This window comes from Anolis carolinensis, unplaced genomic scaffold (genome assembly GCF_035594765.1).
Source record: "Anolis carolinensis isolate JA03-04 unplaced genomic scaffold, rAnoCar3.1.pri scaffold_32, whole genome shotgun sequence".
NCBI lineage: Eukaryota > Metazoa > Chordata > Lepidosauria > Squamata > Dactyloidae > Anolis > Anolis carolinensis.
Window position 1 is genome coordinate 1 of NW_026943841.1, and position 23,101 is coordinate 23,101.

Consider the following 23,101-nt stretch of genomic DNA (forward strand, 5'->3'; position numbering starts at 1 on the left):
GTTTACTAGAGAGCATTTGGATGATTCAGAAGAGTATTAGGAGAATGTCATATGGCCAGATGAAACCAAAGTAGAACTGTTTGGCAGAAACACAACTCATGTTTGGAGGAGAAAGAATACCAAGTTGCATCCAAAGAACATCATACCTACTGCAAAGCATGGGGGTGGCAACATCATGCTTTGGGGCTGTTTCTCTGCAAAGGGACAAGGGCGACTGATCCGTATACATGAAAGAATGAATGAATGGGCGATGTATTGTGAGATTTTGAGTGCAAACCTCCTTCCATCAGCAAGGGCACTGAAGATGAAACGTGTCTGGGTCTTTCAGCATGACAATGATCCCAAGCACACTGCCAGGGCAACGAAGGAATGGCTGCGTAAGAAGCATTTCAAGGTCCTGGAATGGCCTAGCCAGTCTCCAGATCTCAACCTTATAGAAAACCTTTGGAGGGAGTTGAAAGTCCGTGTTGCCCAGCGACAGCCCCAAAACATCTTGAGGAGATCTGCATGGAGGAATGGGCCAACATACCAGCAACAGTGTGCCAACCTTGTGAGGACTTACAGAAAACGTTTGACTTCTGTCATTGCCAATAAAGGATATATAACAAAGTATTGAGATGAACTTTTGTTATGGACCAAATGCTTATTTTCTATTACTATATACTATTATTATTATTAGATTGATTTCTGTTGAATTACAGTAACCCAACTTTCTTCAACCCAGTGCTTTAATGTTGTATTGATAGCAGCTCCCAGCATCTACAAAAAGCAAAGTTGGTCAAGTTTCAGAATTCTTACTTGGAGGAAATTATCATAATAATGGTTATCGATGGAGTAGAATCACAGAAGATGTAACAATCAGTTAAGCTGTTTGTGTTCAATTCTCTAGTTATTTATATGCAGCAAAAGTAAGCAGAAATAATTGCACACATTTTGTATAGCAGCACAATTCTATGTGTCTAGAAATAGCAACAGTCCTTGAATATTTTTTGTCTCAAAAGAGTTTTTCACACTTAGGTGTAGCTAACGTTGCTTATGATTTTAGTTCTTCACTTCCCCTATTTCATGAACATGTTGATCACCATCTTGTTTTCTTCATATATTTTGCAGGCAGTATTGTCAGCTGTCACTCTAATCAAAGTGCTACTCAGTTGCCCTGTAAGTGGAGAGAAAGAGAAAGCTTTCTGGTTTTCCAGTCCCCAAATAATCACAGCTTTAGTTGTAAGTATGTCAACAAATCAGAACTGAGAAACTAGTTAAAAGAAACATTGGTGAAAAACATGTTTCTCTCATCAGCAACAAAGTGAAATATGTATGCATTTGTGGCCCTCGTGGAAAACCCTATTCCAAGCCCTAGTCCTATGTGTTTCTGGAAAGGTTTTTTTTTTATTGTGAGATTATTGCAGCACCTTGTCAGCGGAGAAAACATTTTTGTTGTGCTTCTTTCCTCCATCTATCACAGTTGCAAGCCAAAGAAGCATCTCAGGATGCAGCATTGCTACCCACCCTCATTGTTCCTGTGCTAGAGACAGTAGCCATCCTCCTGAGGCGAGGAGAAGGGATGCTCTCCAACCCACATCATGTTACCCTGGTTTTCAGCATTCTTCTAACTGCTCCTCTTGATCAAAGGGATTATGGCAGCATTTTCCTTGGGATTCATGAAGTACTCTTTTCCATACTTCAGTGCCACCCCAAGGTAATGATTGAGTAGCTGTCTTGTTTTGGTTTGATTTTTCCTCATAAGATGTAATGGTCTTCAAGTAATTTCTGTGGCTCTGAGCAGATTTAATATGAGTTCAGCCAGGATTTTACATTTGCAGGATTGATTATTTACAGATATTTTCTCTCTAGGAATCTGTAGGTCAGGAGTCCTCAAACTTTTTAAGCAGAGGGTCGGTTCATGGTCTCTCAGGGAGAGAGGGTCTGTTCATGGGAAGACAACTATAGTTTTTTTAAAAAAACATGAACAAATTCATATGCACACTTCACATATTATGTGTAGTGCAAAAACAATGAAATAATACAATATTTAATAGAAGAACAATTTTAAGCAACACAAATGTATCAGCATTTCAGTGGGAAGTGTGGGCCTGCTTTTGGCTGATGAGAAAGTCAAGTTAATTAGGGTTGTTCTGTGCCTTCAAGTCGTTTCAGACATAGGTCGACTCAAATTCTAAAGTTTAGGGCGGGGACCTGGGAAATGACCTTTTAGAGCCGCATCCATCCCATGGGCCTTAGTTTGGGGATTTCTGCTCTAGGTCCTCTGAGGTAATTCTTATGGTCAAATTCAGTTAAGTTTTTAGTTGAACATAACTCAACATAAACATTGATTGAAGTTCCCATTAAAATGATATAAGGAAGCAGTAAAGGTGGAAACTAATACAGTAATCAAATATGTGAAAGTTTAACCTGCAAAATGTGGGGGAGGATGCTGTCTGTACTTCTTCACATCCCCTTCCCCACTATTGGTTGCATTCAGTCACTAAGCATTCTGACCCTCTACATTCTTATCGGGCTGTTTTGGAGAGTCTTTATTCCTAAAGACTTTGGGTCTCCCTCTGTTTGTAAATATCTCTCAGGATTCTGTTCATTTGGTGATAATCTCTCTGTTGTGTAGAAATGCATCTGTTTTGGCAATATATAATGATAGTACCTGTGTATAATGCCACAAAGCTTTATTTCATTGTGGGTTTCTAAAAATCCAAGTTCTGAGGATAGCATAACTTGGCCATCACTTTTTATGCACACACACACAGAGACACACACACACACACTTTGGCCTGATATGTGTACCACTACATTTAAAATGACAGTTTGTCATATGATAAGAAACATATGACAATGATATCCTACAGAATGTCATTTGTCCCTTTGCTGCAGAGTTTTGCTTCATTGTTTTTCAGGTGATGCTAAAAGCAGCTCCATCTTTCTTAAACAGTTTTCATAGACTGGTAGTTTCAGTTATGCACGAAGGAAGACAGAAAGGAAACAGAGGTGAGATGTTTCATTATTTTTATTTTCATCTTGTGTTATGGTCTCATCCTGTATATAGAAGAGAACATAAGCCCTGCTGAGTCAAATGAAGGTTCATCTAGTCCTGATTCCTGTTTTCCACAGTGAACTGACAATATTTATGAGATGCCTGTGATAATTGTTTTCTTTTTCTTAATGATCAAGTGTAATATTCAATTTTCACTTTCTGTCTTGACTCTTCTTGGTGCTTGCTCAGTTAAAAATAATAGGAAAAGATCAAAACTGCAGTGCAGGTGCTTGCCCAGTTAAAAATAGTAGGAAAAGATCAAAACTGCAGTACAGGGGAATAGACTTATGAATCTGTGGTCCTGACTTTGCAAGGCCTGAGCAGAGCTGGTGACTTGGCATCTCTCATAGGCCCACATAAGTCAACGTTAACTTGATGGCAGTTGAAAACAGCAATATATAGCCATCATCTCAGCTGGTGGATGGTCCTACTTTCCATAATGTTGTCTTTTCCCCCTTTAAAGCTGTCGAAGATAGCTGTTGCTACATCTTCTGGTTGCAGATTCCATACTTTGTGTGTGTAGCGTGTAAAACAATACTAAATCTCCTCTTCAGCTTTCATTTGGTGAACATGTGCTCCAGAATGTGAGAGATAGATAATCTCTCTCTTTATACTTTACTCGCAGGTGGTATTTTAAACATTGCTATTGCGTTCTTGTTCTTTGATTTTTTTGTATTGTTTCTGATAAGAAAAAAATGTCTAATTAACATTACAGAGTTATCTGATACACTTTTTAGTGAATGAGCTGGTCATCAAAATAAAATGAAACAATCAATACAGAGGCTAAAGACCAGAACGTCTCCAGGGCTTCACTTGTGAGGCCAATAAACTTTGCTGCAATATGACACCTCTTCATTCATCTGATTCAATTTTTTCAGCCAAGGATCATGTCCACAAACTTGGTTTAAATCAAGAACACTAATCTTCAAAACAGAGGAATGTCATCCCATCGTATCAACATTTAGACCAATTGCATTCATTCATCAGGATATTACACACCTAGCATACATCCTGGCAATTAGCATCAATAGCTTCATAACAAATTATGTTGAACTAAATCAGGTGGATTTTTCGCCAAATTGTAAACTTGTCAGATGCTATTCACCTAATATATATAGAAGTTTGTGTGTGTGTAATCCAACACTATGCTGAGGACTCCAATAGCTATTTTATTCCTAGATGTTTTGAAAGACTCTGACAGAGTAAATTGTTTCATCTATTGCAGGCACTGGATTTTGAAGAGAAATGCATAAAAATAGAAAAGCGAGTGGTTTTTATTCAATCATGATCTCTTTAGATCAGAAACTAAAAGCAACCTAATCCTGGAATTTAGATATGTTGACAGTCACTTGTTTCCACCTCTATGAATTGTTTCCTTCATATCTAGGTTAGCAGCTAAGGGAGAAACTACTAAATCTTTGACATTGTGTTTATTTATTTTCATCATTTCTATCCCGCCCTTCTCACCCGAAGGGACTCAGGGTGGCTCACAATCTGGCAAAATTCAATGCCAATATACAGTACAAAAAGATAAAACATAAGCAATTAAAACAATTAGGTAATTTAACAAAATACAAGAAATAGATTTAAAACCATACATTATAAAATACTTGAGCCATTCGTCCAAAACACTTTATACATAAACCTTAATTCGGACCGAGTCGAGCCAACAGAATTCACTCATCAAACGCCTGCTCACAAAGCCAAGTCTTTACTTTTTCCCTAAAACTCAGAAGGGATGGAGCCTGCTGGATATCACTGGGGAGGGAGTTCCACAGACAAGGAGCCACCACTGAGAAGGCCCTGTCTCTCATCCCCACCAGCTGCACTTGTGAGGCAGGTGGGACTGAGAGCAAGGCCTCTCCAGATGATCTTAAAGTTCTCACAGGCTCGTAGGAGGAGATACGTTTAGACAGGTAAGTTGGACCGGAACCGTTTAGGGCTTTGTAGGCCAAGACCATCACTTTGAATTGGGCCCGGTAGCATATCGGCAGCCAGTGGAGCTGGCTTAACAGGGGAGTAGTACGCTCCCTGTATACCGCCCCAGTTATTAATCTGGCTGCCGCCCGTTGTACTAATTGGAGCTTCCGGGCCGTCTTCAAAGGCAGCCCTACGTATAGCGCGTTGCAATAATCCAAACGGGATGTAACCAGAGCGTGGACCACTGTGGCCAAGTCAGACTTCCCAAGATATGGGCGCAGCTGGTGCACACGTCTTAGTTGTGCGAAAGCTCCCCTGGCCACCACCGAAACCTGGGGCTCCAGACAGAGCCGGCCCTAGGTATTTTTCAAGTGTAGGCGAACAGATTTTTGGCGCCCCCCCCCCCCCAAACCAATCACTGAAAAATAAAAACGTTGGATAAGCGAAAATGTTTGATAATAAGAAAGGATTAAGGAAAAGCCTATTAAACATCAAATTACATTAAGATTTTACAAATTAAGCACTAAAACATGTTTTACAACAAATCAACAGAAAAAGCAGTTCAGTACCTTGCGGAGGCAGGACGCAGGAGACAGGAGTTGCCTCGATGGCACCCCCAACAAGATGGCGCCACAGGCAACTGCCTAGTTGGCCTGGTGGTTGAACCGCCTCCGGCTCCAGACTCAGCGATGAATCCAGGAGAACACCAAGACTGCGAACCTGTGTCTTCAGGGGGAGTGCGACCCCGTCCAACACAGGCTGTAACCCTATACCCTGTTCAGCCCTGCGACTAACCAGGGCCGAAGAGGGTATCATATCATAAGGAAAATTGTTGCAATATGTGGTTTTCTCCTTGTTTAAGTCTAAAAGAGTGTTAGCAAGAGAAAGTGATTTGAAAACCATTAATCAATGTGATATTACTCCTGTCAAAATGGCAAATATATGTCTCCTTATTTTGACTTTCTATCCTAAAGCAGATTGAATCAGCCACTAGCTAGGGAATAAATTGGTGCCCGAGTTTTTTGTTGTTATCAATTTACTCTGTAGAAAATAACAATTTGAAGCATGATATTTCTTTTTTTTTATCATAGTGACTTGTACTGAAATCACTAAATGCTAAAAAATGGGGGCAGTTTCTTTGGATGCCTGATGGAAAGGTATCTGGCATTTTAGTGAAACTGACAGCATGAGAAAATATAAGGGATAAATAAGTCAGCACTCTTTTATTGTTAAATTGTATCTATTTATTGACTTTGTTAGGAGCCTCTGGTGGCATAGTGGGTTAAACCGCTGAGCTGCTGAACATGCTGACCGAAAGGTCAGCGGTTTGAATCCGGGTAGAGGGGTGAGCTCCCACTTTTAGCCCCAGGTTCTGCCAACTTATCAGTTTGAAAAAAATGCAGATGTGAATAGATCAATAGGTATTGCTCTGGCAGAAAGGTAATAGCGCTCCATGCAATCATGCTGGCCACATTACCTTGGACCTTGTTTTATCATTTTACCATTTTATTTTGCTGTTACTGTGCTATATTGTATTACTGTGTTTTAATCTGTTTTATTTTATTTGATCTGTTTTGTTTTTAGTGTTTATTTAGATTTTAACTGTTCATATTTTGTTTTTGGGCTTGGCCCCATGTTAGCCGCCCCGAATCCCTTCAGGGAGATGGAGACGGGATAGAAAAATAAAAGTTATTATATTTTTATTATTGGAGATGTCTACGGACAACGCTGGCTCTTCGGCTTAGAAATGGAAATGAGCACCAACCCCCAGAGTCGGACATGAGTAGACTTAATGTCAAGAGAAAACCCTTACCTTTGACTTTGTTAATACAAGATCACAAACAGTGAGACTGTTTGCATCCCATCTTAAGCTTTGGTTGAATGTTCTTACACCGGACTGTCATACTAGGAGTATTGACCCATTAAGCAAGCATTTATCTTAGTGCTATCTCTTTCAAAGTTTCAAACACTACTTAGTCTTCTAGCTGGACTGTGTCTTTTTTTCTTTTTTCTTTTTGTATTTTCATGTCTGCTTCCTTTGTTTATCTTTTGTTCTATTTACTTGTAAATCTAAATTAAAATGTAAAAAAAATCACTTTTTAAATTATTTCCAAAGGGATTGCAGATGAATCTGAAGTTATACTGAAATGTGCCCACCTAGTGGAGAGGATGTATACTTACATTGCTGCAAAAACAGAAGAATTCACTGTGTTGTCTCCTTTCATTGTGGCCCAGTATGTGATGGAACTGCAGAAGGTAATGATCAACTCTTTGTCTGAAAGCCCTCATGCACGAAAAAAGGTCATCTGAGTGTTTATCATATGACAAACACCTTAGAGAAAAACCAAAAAGATTTTGAAACATGAAAAGATGCCTGACTTAAAACTGATATTTTGACAGGACTGGGATAACTGTTCTTGCCTCCCCCCCCCCCAAATAATAATAATAATAATAATAATAATAATAATAATAATAATAATAATAATAATAATACTCAGTTGCCCTGTTTTAGGGGAAGAGATGCAATTGAAATATTGCAATTCTTCTTACTCTGAGGTACTGATTGACTAAAATCAGTAGGGATATCTTTTTTCAGATATCTTGAACAAACTATTCTTTGATTTGTTGTCGAAGGCTTTCATGGCCGGGATCACAGGGTTGTTGTATGTCTTTCGGGCTGTGTGGCCATGTTCCAGAAGCATTCTCTCCTGACGTTTCACCCACATCTATGGCAGGCATCCTCAGAGGTTGTGAGGTATGGAGAAAACTAAGCAAAGAGGTTAATATATATCTGTGGAAAGTCTAGGGTGAGAGAGGTCAGTGTGAATGTGTAGTTAATCACTTAAATTAGCATTGAAAAGCTTATCTGCTGTCTTCTTCCTGCCTCTGGGGCATCCTTTGTTTAGAGTCGTTAACTGCCCTTGGTTGATTCATGTCTGGAAACCCCCTGCCTTCAGAGTATTGCTTTTTATTTACTGTTCTGATTTTTGAGTTTTGTAATACTGGTAGCCAGATTTTGTTCATTTTCATGGTTTCTTCCTTTCTGTTGAAGTTGTCCACATGCTTGTGGATTTCAATGGCTTCTCTGTGTAGTCTGACATGATAGTTGTTAGAATGGTCCAGCATTTTTGTGTTCTCAAATAGTATTCTGTGTCCAGGCTGGTTCATCAAATGCTCTGCTATGGCTGATTTCTCTGGTTGAATTAGTCTGCAGTGCCTTTCATGTTCTTTGACTCTTGTTTGGGCGCTGCGTTTGGTGGTCCCTATGTAGACTTGTCCACAGCTGCATGGTATCCGGTAGACTCCTGCAGAAGAGAGAGGATCCCTCTTGTCCTTCGCTGACCGTAGCATTTGTTGGATTTTCTTCGTGGGTCTGTAGATAGTTTGTAGGTTGTGCTTCTTCATCAGCTTCCCTATGCGGTCAGTAGTTCCCTTGATGTATGGTAAGAACACCTTTCCTCTGGGTGGATCTTTGTCTTGACTCTCCTGGCTTGTTCTTGGCCTTGCAGCTCTTCTGATGTCTGTGGTGGAGTATCCATTGGCCTGTAGAGCCCAGTTTAGGTGGTTGAGTTCACCTTGGAGGAGGTGAGGTTCGCAGATTCTTTGTGCACGGTCTGTCAGGGCTTTGATTGTGCTCCTTTTTTGACTTGGGTGATGGTTGGAGTTTTTATGAAGGTATCTATCTGTGTGTGTAGGTTTTCTGTAAACTGTGTGGCCCAATTGTTGATTGGGTTTGCGGATGACCAGAACATCTAGAAATGGCAGTTTTCCTTCCTTTTCTTTTTCCATGGTGAATTGGATGTTTGGGTGGATGCTGTTAAGATGGTCCAGGAACTTGCTGAGTTCTTCCTCTCCATGGCTCCAAATTGTGAAGGTGTCATCTACGTATCTGAACCAAACAGTTGGCTTTTTTGGTGCTGTTTCTAGGGCCTGTTTTTCAAAGTATTCCATATAGAAATTTGCTACTACTGGGCTGAGAGGGCTCCCCATGGCCACTCCATCCTTCTGTTCATAGAATCCAGTGTCCCACTGAAAGTAGCTAGTGGTGAGGCAATGGTGAAACAAATTTCTATATGGAATACTTTGAAAAACAGGCCCTAGAAACAGCACCAAAAAAGCCAACTGTTTGGTTCAGATACGTAGATGACACCTTCACAATTTGGAGCCATGGAGAGGAAGAACTCAGCAAGTTCCTGGACCATCTTAACAGCATCCACCCAAACATCCAATTCACCATGGAAAAAGAAAAGGAAGGAAAACTGCCATTTCTAGATGTTCTGGTCATCCGCAAACCCAATCAACAATTGGGCCACACAGTTTACAGAAAACCTACACACACAGATAGATACCTTCATAAAAACTCCAACCATCACCCAAGTCAAAAAAGGAGCACAATCAAAGCCCTGACAGACCGTGCACAAAGAATCTGCGAACCTCACCTCCTCCAAGGTGAACTCAACCACCTAAACTGGGCTCTACAGGCCAATGGATACTCCACCACAGACATCAGAAGAGCTGCAAGGCCAAGAACAAGCCAGGAGAGTCAAGACAAAGATCCACCCAGAGGAAAGGTGTTCTTACCATACATCAAGGGAACTACTGACCGCATAGGGAAGCTGATGAAGAAGCACAACCTACAAACTATCTACAGACCCACGAAGAAAATCCAACAAATGCTACGGTCAGCGAAGGACAAGAGGGATCCTCTCTCTTCTGCAGGAGTCTACCGGATACCATGCAGCTGTGGACAAGTCTACATAGGGACCACCAAACGCAGCGCCCAAACAAGAGTCAAAGAACATGAAAGGCACTGCAGACTAATTCAACCAGAGAAATCAGCCATAGCAGAGCATTTGATGAACCAGCCTGGACACAGAATACTATTTGAGAACACAAAAATGCTGGACCATTCTAACAACTATCATGTCAGACTACACAGAGAAGCCATTGAAATCCACAAGCATGTGGACAACTTCAACAGAAAGGAAGAAACCATGAAAATGAACAAAATCTGGCTACCAGTATTACAAAACTCAAAAATCAGAACAGTAAATAAAAAGCAATACTCTGAAGGCAGGGGGTTTCCAGACATGAATCAACCAAGGGCAGTTAACGACTCTAAACAAAGGATGCCCCAGAGGCAGGAAGAAGACAGCAGATAAGCTTTTCAATGCTAATTTAAGTGATTAACTACACATTCACACTGACCTCTCTCACCCTAGACTTTCCACAGATATATATTAACCTCTTTGCTTAGTTTTCTCCATACCTCACAACCTCTGAGGATGCCTGCCATAGATGTGGGCGAAACGTCAGGAGAGAATGCTTCTGGAACATGGCCACACAGCCCGAAAGACATACAACAACCCTATTCTTTGATTCCAGGGAAAGTGCTTTAGTCTTGCGCACACTCTCATTTCTTCATGTACTCAGATTCCTTCCACTGTTTGCTATAATCACAATGTATTGTGGTTACTACCAAGTTTTCTTGAGCTCAAAAATCTAATTTGTTTATGTTGCAAGCAGCAATATTTCGCATATTAAGTTGCTCTTGTACTGCTATTTGCACTAATGTTACTAAAAGACTTAGCAGAAAGAAGCTGAAAAGTCCCTTTGATAATTTTGGTCATTTTTCTCTTGGCATTATCCCTGTTTTGAGCTTGGGAGAAAAGAAAATATGTGCATGGGTTTTTCAGAATCCCTTCTCTTCCTTTCCCCATTATCTCTTTGTCCCCATCCATTTCTTAAGATTATTGATTCATGTGTGAATCTCAACAAAAAATCCAAGTTTAAGAGATTTAGAATTCAGTTTCCTGGGACGAATGAAGGTACTTTATGCTGTCTCTGATGTAGGATTACACAGGCCTTAGTTTGAGGACCCCTGTTTTAGATTAATGAGCGAGAGATAATATTTAAATAATGACTTTTATTCATGCCTCAGATTTATACCTTATATAAACCAACTGTTCCTTCACTAGTAAAGTGACTTCATTGCTCCTTGTTATGTCACATAGAAATCTAATTTCATTTCCAAAGGGGGCTTTATTTGCTGCAATTATCCATTTCAGTGTAACTTGTTACTTCCAACCTTTCATGTTGTGGTTATAAGCAAGTCAGGGAGTGCTGGAGAAAATCAAAATTTATGCAGGAAAGAAGGAACATGCAGGGTTAGAGCAGGACCTAGTTATCTGAATTTTTGCTTCTGCTACTAGTAAGCTGGAGTTAAAATTGCTGGAAGAAACATTAACAATCTTAAGTATGCAGATGATACCATTCTGATAGCTGAAAGTGAGAAGGAGCTGAGGAGCCTTATCACCAAGGTGAAAGAAGAAAGTGCAAAAGCTGGGCTGCAGTTAAACATCAAGAAAACCAAGATTATGGCAACCAGACTGATTGATAACTGGCAAATAGAGGGAGGAAACGTGGAGGCAGTGACAGAATTTATATTTCTAGGCGCGAAAATCACTGCAGATGCAGACTGCAGCCAGGAAATCAGAAGATGTTTACTCCTTGGGAGGAGAGCAATAGCCAACCTTGATAAAATAGTGAAGAGCAGAGACATCACACTGGCAACGAAGGTCCGCATAGTGAAAGCAGTGGTATTCCCCATAGTAACCTATGGATGCAAGAGCTGGACCATAAGGAAAGCTGAGCAAAGGAAGATCTCTCCAGCTACTACAAAGAGAACCACCTGAAGCCTAACCCTGCCAAGACACAAGTGTGTGCTTTCCACCTACGTAACCGCGAAGCCAACAGGAAACTGAAAGTTACTTGGGAAGGCCAAGAGCTCGAACACTGTTTCCATCCTAAACACCTTGGTGTCACCTTAGACCGAACACTAACATATAGGAAACACTGCATGAACACCAAGCACAAAGTAGCTGCACGCAATAACATCCTGCGGAAACTGACTGGCAGCGCATGGGGAGCAGACCCACAAGTAATAAGAACATCAGCCCTGGCCTTGTCTTTCTCAACTGCAGAGTATGCCTGTCCTGTTTGGCACAAGTCCGCCCATGCAAAGCAGGTGGACATAGCACTGAATGAAACATGCAGAATAATCACGGGATGCCTTAAACCTACACCTGTTGATAAACTCTACAAGTTAGCTGGCATTGCCCCTCCTGACGTGCGACGGGAAGTTGCTGCTAATGGTGAGAGAAAAAAGGTCGAACATTGTGAAAGCCACCCACTGCATGGCTATCACCCTCCTCCCACCAGACTCAAATCAAGGAAGGGCTTCATGAGAACCACCACTCCTCTTGATGTTCCTCCAGCAACAGCAAGGGTGTCTCTCTGGGCAGCTAAACCTGGCAATTCTAACTGGATGGCCCCCCAAGAGGGTCTTCCTCCAGGGGCAAACCAGGAATGGGCAACTTGGAAGTCCCTGAACAGACTCAGAAGTGGAGTGGGCAGATCAAAAGACAACTTGGCAAGGTGGCACTACCTGGAGGAATCCTCCACCTTGTGTGACTGTGGAGCTGAACAAACAACTCAGCATATGTATGCTTGCCCACAATGCCCTGCCTCATGTACGGAGGAGGAGTTGTTTAAAGCTACAGACAATGCGGTTGCTGTTGCCCGCTTTTGGTCCAAAACTATTTAGTTGCTTGTGATTTCTTTCCTTTTTATTTTATTTCCATTATTTGAAATGTATTTGCTGTACCAATGCTTTTGACACGAAATAAATAAATAAGCAAAGGAAGATATACACTTTTAAACTTTGGTGCTGGAGGAAAATCCTGAGAGTACCTTGGACCGCAAGAAGATCCAACCAGTCCATCATCCAGGAAATAATGCCCGGCAGCTCACTGAGGGAAGGATATTAGAGACAAAGATGAGGTATTTTGGCCACATCATGAGAAGACAGGAAAGCTTGTAAAAGATCATGATGCTGGGGAAAATGGAAGGAAAAAGGAAGAGAAGCTGACCAAGGGCAAGATGGATGGATGGTATCCTTGAAGTGACTGGCTTGACCTTGAAGGAACTGGGGGCAGCGATGGCTGACAGGGAGCTCTGGCGTGGACTGGTCCATGAGGTCACAAAGAGTCAGAAATGACAATGAATAAACAACAACAATTTCTTCAGCCTAGTAAAGAGAGGACTGAGGGATAGATTGCTCTATTTAAATAGCTCAAGGGCTGCTACAAAGAGGAGGGTGCAGGCATGTTATTTCCTGCCTCAAAGGAGAGGGCTAGAGTTAATGATATTGTTGACAATAAGAGCACTTTGGCAATGAAGCCAACTGCTCACAGTAGCAATTCCCAACCTTTGGTCCTCCAGGTGTCTTGGACTTCAGCCCAAGAATTCCTAAGAGTTAGCCAAACTGGCTGGGGCTTCTGGGAATAGAAATCCCAAACACTTGGAGAGATTGTGAGGTCTCTAAACAGACACTGCCTGGGGATGCTGTATCTGGAGATCTTGCACTAAACTGGGGATTGTATTGGATAGCAATTCTGTTATTTTGTGATTCATTCTTTACCAGAGTAGTAGAGAAAATGTGGTCTTCTAGATGTTATTGAATGACATCGCCGATCGCTACTAACTATGGTAACTCAGCCTGATGCCAGTTGAAATCCAAGAACATCTGAAGGACCTCACTTGGTCTACAAACATTGATGAGGTGGAGAACTTAGGGTTCTCCAGGGATTTTGGTGTACAAATCCCATTAGTCTAGCATGGCCAATGGTAATGAGTGGGAGGAGTTTTATTCCAAAACATTTGGAAAGCTCTGGTCTAAGGGGTCAAGAGTTCTCTATGTTCATTCCTGTGTTAATTCCTAAACCTATCCTGATGTTACTGTAAAGTTTTTAGCAAACTAACTGATTCCTCCCTTCTATTTTTTTGGTCTCTGTCTTCAAAATGTCACTATGAAAATTGCAGTTATTATAGCTCCAGGCTCTGATGAGGGAAAGCTTTTTCCTGAGGAGATAATTCATGAACTTAATTGCTAGAAATCAATATAGGATGCCTACAAAGATGGACTGCGTTCTTGGGAATAGGCATTTTGTAGCTATCTGTGATGGTACATGCTGAAAGTATTCTTTGAAGGCAGCTCACTCTCCAGCACTGTAATAATGACTACAAGTTTGCTTCATTAGAAAATAATTTAATGCTTGCCTGGGGAAGCAAGAGGAAAGACTGGATTTTAATGACAGATTGAGTTTAATTTCTGTCCTTATAAGGACTCAAGTTTGGCAGTATGAGGCTAAATTGGGCTGAGGGAGACCAGCCTCAGTAGAAAGATGCTGCCAGGACTGACCTTTTACTGCAGAGATTGTGTCAGTTATAGGCGAGGCTGGAAGAAACAGCTAGGGTTTAGTTGAGGAAGGTTTGTTTCCAGCTCTGCCTTCAGCTTTGAGGATAGGCTTATATATGTTGATATAAGAGGATAATGTATAATGAATGTATGTCTTGCCTGGGGAGCTAAAAGTAGTGGGTGTGTAAGTAGCACTTTCACAGTGTGATGCTGTACATATTCAAAAGAAAGTATCATTGTGTTCATTGGGTTTTTGTTATTGCATACCTCCAAGTCATTTGGGATTATTTATTTATACACTGATTCATATATATTCTATGGAGTTCTTACATGTATTTCAATATATAGTAAGATCACTATAATTGTGGGGATACATTCCCATTCAGTGGATATCTGAAACAAGATAATAATGAATCCAACGTTTTGGCTACACTTGGGTCAGAAGCTTACCATAGGCTAGCACTTGAGGACCTAGAGAGGCTCATAAAGACTTTGGGGGGGGGTATATTTTGGAGTGTGGGTCAGTGAAACTACAAGTGTCAGTCCATGGCTTATTGGGATCCCCCTGTGTTTTAATCTACATTTTTATGTTTGTTTCTCTGCTTTTAGTGGACTTTTGTAGTACATTTGGCATTACACAGACACCTAATTGGGATACAAGCTGCTGAACTGATCTTGTTTCAAAAACATTAATTCCAGCATTAAGACACCTGGGGTATTCTGAGAATAAGAATGTCGGTGAAATATAACAGCCAAGATATATGCTCTCTTCCCCCCCCCCCCCAATCCCAAAAAAGAGCTAATCAAATCTGCTCCTCTTATTTGAGGCTGCTCTGGAAAAGCATTGGGTAGGGAAGTAAAATTGGGGGGGAAATACCTCCACCTTGTTCTGATAGAAGTCTCTGATGGATCAAACAGACTTCTGTCAACAGAGAGCAGTAGTTGGCTCCCAACAGCTTGTCTTTTTTCCACTGCACCCAATATAGGGTTGCATTTATTTACTGGTCTACATGTTTCTGTCATTGTGCTATACAACTTCAGAAACTTGAAGATAGACTTTTTAAAAAAGTATGTGTAATATTTAAGGGAAATAAGTAACAATGACGCACAGAGAGAGAAGGATTTGTGTTGGGCAGCTGGCATTTAGGTGTTCCTTAGATCCTTGCCTATCTCATGCAAACATGTTTGATGTGGATAATTTATACTGTTGGTTTTTGGATTACTTTGATACAGAATGTTACATTTAAAAAATCTCACACGCATAGGTGTCTGTAAAGCTTCTAAATAACTACTGCATAGTTCAAATATGTTCAGCCATTTATATAGCACTATGCATTGGATTTTTTTTTTAAAAAAAATCTATGTTGTCTTATAACAGTTTTTAGGATATTTTACATTAAGGATAGTTAAAACTAATGAACAATAAAACACACTCCCATAAAACTGTATTTCATTCTAATACTGAGTTAACAGACCTTTTCAGTTAGTCTTAACAAAATTAAGGGTGTTATTTTTATACTGTCAGTGATATTCGTTCATCTATTGCAGGTGGGATAATAAGCCAATATGTGTGCTCAGCACTTTTAAATAAAGAGAAGCAAGCTTTAATAAGTCATTTGTATTCCTCCCAGGTGACTCTGCACCCAGCAATAAAGAAACATCTAACAGAGGGAATTTATCATATCCTTGATCTTTGCCTTGAGCGTGATATCAAGTTTTTAAATGCAACTTTACCTGCAGGAGTGAGAGAAGTTTTGAAGGAGCTGTATCGAGACTACAATCATTATCACAAATCTCTAAAGCAAGGGGATGAAAAATACACAGCATGAGTGTTGGTATTGCTTTGCCATATGACTGTGGATTATCGAATGACAAACATTTGCAGTTTATGATGGCTGTTTGGGTATTTAAGTGAAATCTGAAATCCAGAGACAATCTGTATCTAAACTGGCACATTGGGAACTGTGGCAAACCCATGCCATTCTCAAGTTTGTACGTGGAGACTTGGCTGGCTTTTTGACAAGGGAATACTGTTGAAATATTTGCATATGTGAAGGGCAGGTGCCAGTTCTGTAGAGATAAAGCCCACTTGCTATTGTTGGCTGTACTCTGTTTCTGGCAACAACCTTTGGGAGTCATGGAAATCCTCTATGCCAGTAAAGTAAGAGTGAATCATAATCTTCATGTAAGCCTTCTCTTGCCATTATGGAAACAACATAAAACTTCTGCAAGTGCAGCATCTGTCTTCTCTCTCTATAAATCCACCTTTTGCGTATTGTCTGCTACTGACACAGTCATTTACTGGTCAGTGGAAAGCAGGGTATGTCTAAGAAGTATCTGGTAATGCCTTCATAGCCAGATAGAGATGAAGGCATCCTCTAGGACTTCCCAGTCCTAGAGGATGTCATCGTCGTCGTCATCACACACCTGACTACATCCATATAGCCAGAGGTGGGTTTACAAGGGGTTTTGGCTGTTGTATGATGGAGCTAGATGTTTCTGACCATGCAATGACCAAACAAGTTGCATAGGTTAGACCAGTGGTTCTCAACCTGTGGGTCCCCAGATGTTTTGGCCTCCAACTCCCAGAAATTCTAACATCTGGAAAAGTGGCTGGGATTTCTGGGAGTTGTAGGCCAAAATACCTGGGGACCCACAGGTTGAGAACCACTGGGTTAGACCTTATGTTTGTGTAACTCACTTAAAGACTGTCAAATTTTTCTTTTTATATATTTATACTGGGCAAAACATATTTGTACTGCACTTGTGCAAAATTGTCAAATAATTACTAAACAATCTTTTTGTAAAAAAATGAACTTGTGTTTCTTCTTTCCACAAAACATTGACATGCTGGAAGTATACAGCCAGCCCTCCATACTCACAGATTATGCATCTATGGATTCAATAATTCATGACTTGAAAATATCCACCCCCTCCTCAAAGTTCCAAAAGACAAACCTTGACTTTGCCATTTTATATAATAATAATATATACTATAAAATAATAAAAAACTGTATATTTGCCCCATCTCCCTCAGGGCAGATTCCAAACAGAAATGGCAAACATTCAATGCCTGAACACAACAACAATACACCCATAATAATGAAAATTGACAACCCAACATATAAAAACAATTTATGACTTAATAACTAAAATTAATATTTTTTAAAAACACAACATGTTATATCAGACATAAAACAAAACATTGAACAGAAGCACAAATTTACCACTTTAAATAATTTATACACTTTATTTTATATAATGGAACTTGAGCTTCCATGGATTTTGATATCCACAGGAGATTCTGGAACCAAACCAAGGGCTAACAAGGGCTAGTGAGGGATTGAAGCAAGAGAGAAGCGGGCTGAGTAACCACCTGAATCTTTATTTGTCACATTTATATGCTCTTCAATAGCAGTTCCCATACAATTTCCCCATTTTTTTCATTCACAGAAATTCTGTTAGGGAGTTAAAACTGAGAAAGAGTGAGCGGCTTAGTATCAACAATGAGGGTACCTTTTGTACCCAAACATCTGAATTCATATCTGAAACTGTCATCCAGCTTTCTTTTGAAAAGCTTTACTATATAGTATAAATGCAGTTCTTTACTATTTTTTCTCAAAATAAAAATGGGTTATTTTCACAGAAGAAAATCTTAAGAAAACTCATTTTTGAAGCCTATTTGAAATTCAGAACGTATTCTGTGCAAAATTCACATGCCACAGAAAACAACACTTTCTGCATAGGAAACGGCTTTTTCTACACAGAAAATAAAAATTGTATGTTTAAATAATTGTTTTCTGCACCAAAAAGTAACAACCTGATTATTATTATCAGTTCAGGATACTTCTTATTAGGTTTGTTAAACACTGAAATGTCTGATTCCTCTCTTTTTGGTTCTGAGGAGCCTTCCTTTTCAACATTTTGGACAAAAGGGAGAATTTCTGGATTCATAGACCCTAACACCATGAGGTCTCAGCAGATAACACCATAATCCACTGAAGTTGCTGAAAACAGTTTTTAAGATGATGTCTTGAATGCAGCTCAGCTTCGTAGCAGCTAAAGAAAGTGGAAGCCAAAATGTTTTTATCATTGTTTAGTTCTCTTTCTTGTTTGCTTCAATAAACATATGTTTGGAAATTCATTAAATTCTTTATTGGATATTGCTTTAATACATTTATTAAATATATTAAAAATTAACTCATTAACAAATAAAATTGTTCACTCATATTTGATTAAAGTGCTACCTTTTGTTTTGTGAGGCTTCCCTTTCATTAGGTTTAATGAACTGTCAACAAAGTATCAAGATTAATATTGATATACCCTTGCCGTGACGTCCCTCTCATTGATGAAGCCTGGAGCAATTACTTCTGCATCTCCCACATGCTTTAAAAGTCCCTGTTATTTAGGTCTTCTAAACATAACAGATCAAAAGGAAATATTGCTCAAACGCACAGATGGAATTTAAAGGAGATAGGGGAAGGGAAAGACCCAGACTTTACAACCTCCAAATCAAAGCCCAACCTAGAGATAAATGTATTCACTCAGCATAGTTTTAAAATAATATATTTTTTTAAACTTCCAGCAATGACAGCCAGATCTATTCCTGCCAGCCAATACCCCAAATAGAAATTTAATTATGACAATGTATCAAATATAGCCATGTATGTACATTATCATATCATCTATAAAGAATTTAAAATTATGCATGTGCGTCTATACAGAGGAAGATTGGGAGTTCTGTTTCTATAATACATTGCCATGCTATATATCCATTTTATGTTGGAGCTTCATTTTTGACATTTGGCTCTTGAAAATAAATTAAAATACAGTGTGCATACATATACAGACTCGGAGAGAAAAGAGAGGAAGAGAGTGGGGAAATACACATCGGTAAGCTGTCAGATTTGCTCGTCCTGTTGAAACCATTTCCCATTCCCTTTCAACCAGGATGATTCAGGTGGCAACAGCAAGGCTGCAGAGCATGGAACTCTTAAGTGTACTCACCCTGCACTTGGGGTGCACCTGTCCTACATTATAGAATTAATGCAGTTTGACACCACTTTAACTGTTCTGGTTCAAGGCTGTAGTTTTGCAAAGTCTTTAGCCTTCTCTGCCAAGGAGTACTAGCACCTCACCAAACTACACATGCCAGGACTCCACAGCATTGAGCATTTGTAGTAAAAGTGATGTCAAACTGCATTAATTCTACAATATAGATGCACTCTGAAAAGAAAAAGAAGCGAAATGAAAAAGAGAAAGAAGAGAGAGCACACAATAGCAGAGAGTGACTCTGCTTCCAGGCCTGGTGATTTTTTAAATGTTGGATGTGATGGATGGTGCCTCAAGTGTGTGGGCCAGAAATCTAGGGGGGGGGGGGGGGGAGACTAACTATGGCAACCTGTGTTCAGAGTTGGAGAAAAAGCTACATCTATTTTGGAGGAAATGTCATGACTAACATTTGCAGTAGTCACCACAATTCTCTCTATGGCAGTGGTTCTCAACCTGGAGTCCCCAGATGTTTTTGGCCTACAACTCCCAGAAATCCCGGCCAGTTTACCAGCTATTAGGATTTCTGGGAGTGGAAGGCCAAAAACATCTGGGGACCCCAGGTTGAGAACCACTGTTCTATGGTCTATGAACTACATGGCTTTACCTACAGACACACAAAATACCTGGGGGCCTTCCATATTCTCCACTTCTGAACCTTGCAGGAGATTTCACACCAACCTCCTGTCTCCTCACTTTTTGGCCTAGCTCCATTGCTGCCAAGGTTCTTGCAACAAGCCAACTCATGAGTAAATTGCTTTTCTCATTGCCTTTTTGGCAGGATTGGCCCAAATGTGTACCACTTGCCAAATCATTTCTCAGTCCCTTCTGGCAAGACACATCATAGAATCATGGAGTTGAGAGAGACAAAAAGGGTCACGGCAGTAAACCCTTTGTGTGTCTGCTTCAGGAGCAGAGATGTAGGATCTGATTTCCTTCATCCTTGAGTTGGGAAAGAAGTATCAGTCTTATAAATATACTGTAAGTACCATTGGACACGTTGTTTGCATTTTTATGGTCAACCAGTCTGTCTTGTTTTGTATGTGTTTCTGTGTCTCTGAGCCTTTCAGTTACCCATTGACCTATGCTAAGCTCTTGAATTTCATAGGTTTTTCTTGGTCACAAAATACTCAGAGGTGACTTTGCTAGTTTCTTCCTCTGAAATGTAGATGACAGCACCTGATATTTTTTTGGTGCCTTCTTCCATCCAAGTATAGCTGTGCATCCTCTCAACCCTACTGCAATATAACAAATTTCTCACAAGAGGGAGCCATTGCCAAAAGCCTATTGACCGGCTGTGAGGATATGGTGTGAAATTAGATTCCAGAAAGAACACAAACTCTTTGTGAGACAGCACGAGGTTGATAGAAATAACTCAGTCTCGTGAGAATCCCCCCTCTTTCGCCATTAACGTTTTAATCAAAAGAGAATGGAAGTATTTGAGAGCAGAAGATGGGGGGGGGGGGATGGATGGGTGAATGAACTCTGAAAGGAGACTCATATACATTAGGGGAAACCCTGACATAAAATAGCTTTAGGCTGGTGCTTGGCTTTTGTTTGGTTTTGGCCAATATCCAAATCAAAGTGGTGACAGCCATGTGAGTCTACATTTCCCAGCGTTTATTTATTTTTTTGCTTAGGGTTGTTTGTGTCTGTGGCCAAGCTACTCTATAAAGGATGATGATGAAAAAATGGTGACGGACGACTAGCAGCTATGAGGCTGTGATCTGAAGAGTCCCGGGTTGAAGCCTGGCTTCTGCCTCAAGCCTACATCAATCATCTCAGCCCCAATTTAGAATCATAAATGGATAACATTTGTAAATGTTTGAATCATTTTTTGTCCTGCTTTTTTCCGCTAAGGGCACTTAAAGTAACTATGAAAAAATAGATGACAATGGTAATGATATTAACATTTATTTATTATTTTCCTTTCCCTGCAGATGGAGGTGGTGAACAACAACAAATAGCAGAAGACATCACATAAGTTAAAGGAGCACATACAAGTTAAATATATTAAAATCCATTAATAACATTAGTTATGGAATATATTGTTGTATTTTTACTTTTGGGAAGGTGAGAGGGACATGTATTTTTTCTGTTTCACGTGCACCTGCGGTAAGAAGTCGAAAGAGTTTTGCAAGCAAGCTTTCAGGTGGGGTGTGCAATTGTCTCACAATTTTTGGGTTCTTGCCTTTCATCAATAGTGAACAGAAACTGGGGGAAAACAAAGCTGTTTGACTGAGGGAAGAAATAAATAGCAAAAAATCAGTGATAATACCACTCAATAAGGAAATACAAAGATTTTAGGCCTATATGACTGAAGCAGCTAATGTTGTTTCATGGGATATGCAGATACAATTGAATGAGAATGGCCAGTACTTAATATTATCATTTTTCCTATCTAATAGTTTGGGGGGGGGGGGGATTAGAGCAAGCTACTTGTTTGCCTGTTGCATTTGTCTCTGTAAAATGTCACTTTAAGATTGTCTACAACAAGGTTAGACAACTTCCATAAGATACTATTCATGGTCTATGTCTGCCCAATATAGTAACCCTAAATAACTCAATTTCTTTCTGCAGTCCCTCCTAAAAGGGTGAGAGGAAGTGATGGTTGGGATGAATCCATCCAAGTTACTACTCTGAAATTTAAAGGAACTAGCCAATGTTGTGACCACTTTTTAGGATAGGGATCAACACATTTAATCTATACCTGGAGCATTAAAAACCTCAGAAATGGAAATAACTACATGTCACTGAGTCCAACAGAGAGGTGTGTATATATGTGTGTGTATTTGACTTCAAGTCATCTGTCAACCCCATGAATTTCAGAGGGTTATCTTAGACCAGGGGTTCTCAAACTTTTTACGATGAGGGCTGGTTCATGGTCCCTCAGCCTATCGGGGGGCTGGAATATAGTTTGAAAAAAACATGAATGAATTCCTGTGCACACTACATATATCTTCTACGTAGTGCAAAGAAAATGAAAGAATGATACAATATTTAAAACAAACAACAATTTTAACCAACATAAACATATCAGTATTTCAATAGGAAATATGGGATTATTTTGGCTCATGAGATAGTCAAGTTAATTAGGATTGTTGTTGTTGCGTGCCTTCAAATAGTTTCAGTCTTAGGGCAACACTAAGTCTAAAGTTTAAGGCCGGGGGGGGGGGGGGAGTAAATGACCTTTTAGGGCCGCATCCAGCTCATGGACCTTATTTTGGCCATCCCTGTCTTTGGCAAACAATACTCAGAGACGGTTTTGCCAGTTCCTGCCTCTGAAATATAGTCTAAAGCACTTGGTGGTCTCCCATCCAAGTACTAATGGGTCTTACCCTGCATAACGTCCAAGATCACACCCAGGATCTCAATACTCCAGGGTATCTGATATAATCAAATTGTGTTTTTGGAATATTCTATATCATGAGCCAAATTAATTGGCAGCAAGTATTCCCACACCAAAAATACATCAAGAAAGTACACAGATTAATAGAATAAAAATCCCTCAATATAGTAGATGAGATTAGGACCAGTGACTGATTGCTTAGTCTGGTGCTATCCAGGGGTCCTTTCCCATAACATAACCAAAGTTCTAGCTGCTATGGCAGGATCCTATGGAATCCTGGGGTTTGCAGTCTGGTAAGGCACTGGAGCTCTCAGGATGAAAATCCTAAATATTTGTCCCTAAACGTTAAACCCCAGGATAATGTTTTAACTGTGCAGCATGAAAGAGACCCAGGTTCCAATTGAGACTGATGACGAGACACCATCTTGAAACAGGCAATTTTTACGGGGTAATGTATGACACATGGTACAATCATGTGGTCTTT

At 40.1% G+C, this 23,101-nt stretch overlaps 1 protein-coding gene across 2 annotated transcripts; it reads left to right on the forward strand.

The window, feature by feature from the left end:
- Positions 1–16: 16 nt before the first annotated feature.
- LOC100560820 (URB2 ribosome biogenesis homolog) lies at positions 17–21,303 on the forward strand. Of its 2 annotated transcripts, XR_010001539.1 has the most exons (7): positions 17–1,221; positions 1,463–1,696; positions 2,904–2,994; positions 7,077–7,216; positions 15,851–16,750; positions 16,879–20,249; positions 21,209–21,303. XR_010001539.1 is itself a non-coding variant. In XM_062966817.1 (6 exons), exons 1-5 carry the CDS (start codon positions 1,036–1,038, stop codon positions 16,046–16,048), a joined length of 849 nt encoding a protein of 282 aa, XP_062822887.1. In that variant the 5' UTR covers positions 35–1,035; the 3' UTR covers positions 16,049–20,249; positions 21,209–21,303. The 2 variants fall into 2 exon arrangements, 1 of the variants encoding a protein (XP_062822887.1); XM_062966817.1 differs by having other exon boundaries at positions 35–1,221; positions 15,851–20,249.
- Positions 21,304–23,101: the final 1,798 nt, after the last annotated feature.